Source organism: Cynara cardunculus, unplaced genomic scaffold (assembly GCF_001531365.2).
Source record: "Cynara cardunculus var. scolymus isolate 2C unplaced genomic scaffold, CcrdV1 Un_Scaffold_3484, whole genome shotgun sequence".
Taxonomy (NCBI): domain Eukaryota; kingdom Viridiplantae; phylum Streptophyta; class Magnoliopsida; order Asterales; family Asteraceae; genus Cynara; species Cynara cardunculus.
In genome coordinates, this window is record NW_020201493.1 from 13,912 (window position 1) to 17,630 (window position 3,719).

The window sequence follows — 3,719 nt, forward strand, 5'->3', positions numbered from 1 at the left end:
TTTTTTTCTTCTTTATAAAAAAATGAAGTGAAGTATTTTGGACTATATTGGGCATGAATGAAATAAACCTAAATACTTACAACGTCACCGCGAGAAACCCCTAAACCGTTAAGAGCAGATGCAAGCTTAATACACCTACGGTGTGTTTCTTCCCATGTGTACTTGATGGACCCATAAATCATGGACGTCCGGTTTCTATRAACTTCAGCCGCTCGCTCCAAGAAGCTAATGGGTGATAAAGGAACGTAATTAACTGAGCTTCGGACCATACCCTCCAGCGGTTGCCATGTATCCGGGTTCGGTGATCTCTCCCTTGATTCAACCAAGTGATCAGTTTCATGGGGAGAGTTCTGACACTGAACCTTACAATAACGGTTCGCAGCAGTGACGGAACCCTGGTGAAACCTGGTATATGGTTTCTTGAAGATCTTGTTCACGTTTATGGTGGTAGCCTGGTAGGAGGAAAACTGTTTTCGGGTGTGGTATCAATTAGCGAGTTTAATAGAATTAAAATCGACACGTATGTGTCATATGCAGTAGCTGTTATCAGGTTAATTTTGAAAAAAATTCGTAATAACATGCTCTCTTTTCTAACAAAAATGGTGAGTCTGCAAACCATGACATGGTTAATAATTCGAAATAGAAAGAAGATAAGAAAAGAAGACTTAGTAACACTTGAATGAAATTATCTGCATACCTGATTCTCATATACATACAAGTCATTGTCGTTTAAGGTTGTAACCTTCATACCTGCATGATATGATTAAGCATCATACCATGAAGATCATGTCATTCAACAAAATATTATATAGGAAAAATCCAGATCATGCCTTACAAAATCTTATTATTGGACACCAAACGTATATATAGATCAACTATATATATAGTTTATGCAAACTATATAACATATACATAATTATGCAACATTGCCTAACACTAAAATGTGGTACCTTTGTGTGACATATTTAACACGGTTTCTCCAATTTTGCAATCGGAAATGCAATATACAGAGCTTGTATTTATATGCAAATTATAAGTTTCCGAAAGACAATATATTGTCGACGTGCTGTGTATGATAAGGTTGAACTTCAAGATCTCTCTAATTCAATTAATCCGCCGCCTCGTTAATAGCTTTAATTTATAGAGTTAACTAGGAATTTATTGACATAAACATGTGGGTTATTTTAGTATTTGAACATTTTTTATGTTGGTATTTTCATTGAAATAAGGTTTTCTATATATCTACACAAAGTGATGGTGTTTGTCATAGAAAAATGAGTGAGAGGATTTCTTTTGAGTTTTGTTTTTGTTTGTGATGTTAAAATATGCTGAAATCAGGAACATTATGCAAGTACGAAATACCGGATGTTAGTCAAGAGTCATGCAACAATATTTGTAGGAAAAGTCGAAGGGTGGGGATGGTATTGGTTACTATCGAAGATAGAAGAGGAGAGGAAGACATTATCAAGAACAGCATAAAGAGGAGAAGGTTACTCTCGTGTGTGTTACATGTTAATTTTTCGATTGAGTCGGACATTTCGTAAGTCTTACGTGCCGGTTGATTGAGAAAAATATAGTGATTATTGTAGGATCTTGAATTCCTATTCCAGCAAGTCCTGGAGGTGAAGTGGTAAAATTTGACCCCAAAAGTTAAAAGGAACCTATCCACCATGAAAAAAATACAACAAAGACCAGATATGCTGCCTTTGGTGTTCAAACAGGATTAGACAGAACATAACATAACAGAACAGAACAGTTGTTCAACATTTCGTAAGATACAACTGGACAAAACAGAACAAATTAAATGACCAACTTACGTCTAATGAGTTGTTTTTATAACAAAATATATCATAAGAAAGTCCAACACTGCAGCAGATTCTTTATAGATAGCATACGAACAGGTCAAAAATAATGGATCTCCTCCTCTTGCCGTTAACATTGATGTGTCTCAGCAACACAAAACGAGGGTTTTGCTTGTTATAGAACTTGACCAAACATCTCACAATACGAAAATAAATAGAATCTCTTTGGCATATAAATGTATTCCAATGTGATTTTAACGTAGTAATTTTTTAGAACCGTCTGATGACACAATTACCTAATTACTAATTAGAGACTTTATGGTCTAAATAGGAATCATTGGTCAATGAAATTGCACTACAAATGCCAACAATTTATTTTAAAAGCGTCTGAAAAACTTGTTAAAACGTTCAAGATCATCATATAAACCTATAGTAACACTATCTGATCAGACATTATAGTTTGCTCCTATAAACTTAAGCTCAATAAAATATTCTGTTAAGACGCTTTATAGTTTGTTACTATAAATTTAAGTTTTATAAAGTATTATATTAACACTTAAACTTAATTTCTAGCCATACTATAAAGACCAGTTTTTTTATAGTGTTAATTAAGTTCTCAAAGTTCAAACTCATACCACAAGAACTGTACTTCATGGTTTTTTAAGTCGTAATCATTTAAACTAGAAGCATATGCAATAAATAGGAAGTGATAATTAAGAAAAATAATGAACAAACGGTATATATGACTAAAACTAGCATGTTTTGACTATGGATGGATATATTGAATGGAATGGGAAAGATAAAGGTTTGATATGTTTCATTATGTTCTCAAGAGTTCGAATTCATCATACCACACAAGTCTACTTTGTGGTTTTTAACATTGAAATAATTTATACCATTGTTCTAAAAAGCTCACGTTACGTTAAGCTTGTGACACGTCATAGTCTAATACGTGATTTATATAGCACTTGATATTTGATTTTCCTCACATTTTTAATATCTTAGTCTTTAGTTATTAGTCATGCGTAACTTAATATAAATTGTTAAATATCATGAATAATTTGAGTATAGTTGAAAACATGTGTGGGTGCATATATATAATAGTCATATTTGCCGCTATTAGTCACACACTACTAGAATAATGGGCATTTCCGACGAGATTTCCGGCGGAACATTTCCGCCGGATTACCAGCGGATTTCTGGCGGACATAAAAAAATCCAACTTTTGTTGACTTCTACCGGAAATCCATCGAAAATATTATTCTGGTAATATTTCCCTTGGATTTCCGACGGGTTTCCGGCGGACTTCTTAATTAATTATTTTAGAATTGGATTTAAATCTAATTACAATAATTAATATTTATTTTCAACGATTTCCAGCGGACTTCTGACAGATCCGATGTCCGCCGGTAATATTTGTCGAATTTTTTTTAAAAAAGAATTAATAATTATTATCAACCTTTTTCGGCGGCTGTCGGAGTCCGCCGGAAATCCGTCGGTAATAGCTATCTAATTTTTTTAAAAGAATTAATTATTTATGGTGGATTTCCGGCGGATTTTCATTTTCCCCAATTTTCTAACTTTTCTTTTCTTAATGTTTTAACGGTTTTATTGGGCTTTAGAGGATGTTAGTTGGGTTTTAATGAATCGCATTGGGCTTTAATGGTTTTGTTGACTTTAACGCATCATAATGGGATTTAGTGGATGTTAGTTGTAGTTTAATGAACCGTATTGGGTTTAAAGGACCTATTGGGCTTTAGTGGGTCGTATTGGGCTTTAATGAATCGTATTGGGGTATAAATGTTCTATTGGGGTTTAGTGGATTTTAGTTGGGCTTTAATGGACCGTATTGGGTTGTAATGGATCGACTGGGTTGTAATGAACCGATTGGGCTTTAATGGACCGTATTGGGCTTAA

The 3,719-nt window shown here is 33.9% G+C and overlaps 1 protein-coding gene across 1 annotated transcript in view; it reads right to left on the minus strand.

Moving 5' to 3' along the window:
- Window positions 1-334, minus strand: part of LOC112503655 (probable acyl-activating enzyme 2) — a 3,439-nt gene extending 3,105 nt beyond the window's left edge. Inside the window, exon 1 of the mRNA XM_025107651.1 lies at window positions 81-334. Within this exon, the coding sequence (XP_024963419.1) occupies window positions 81-269 (189 nt within the window). The 5' untranslated portion in view covers window positions 270-334. The remainder of the gene's footprint in view (window positions 1-80) is intronic.
- Window positions 335-3,719: the final 3,385 nt, after the last annotated feature.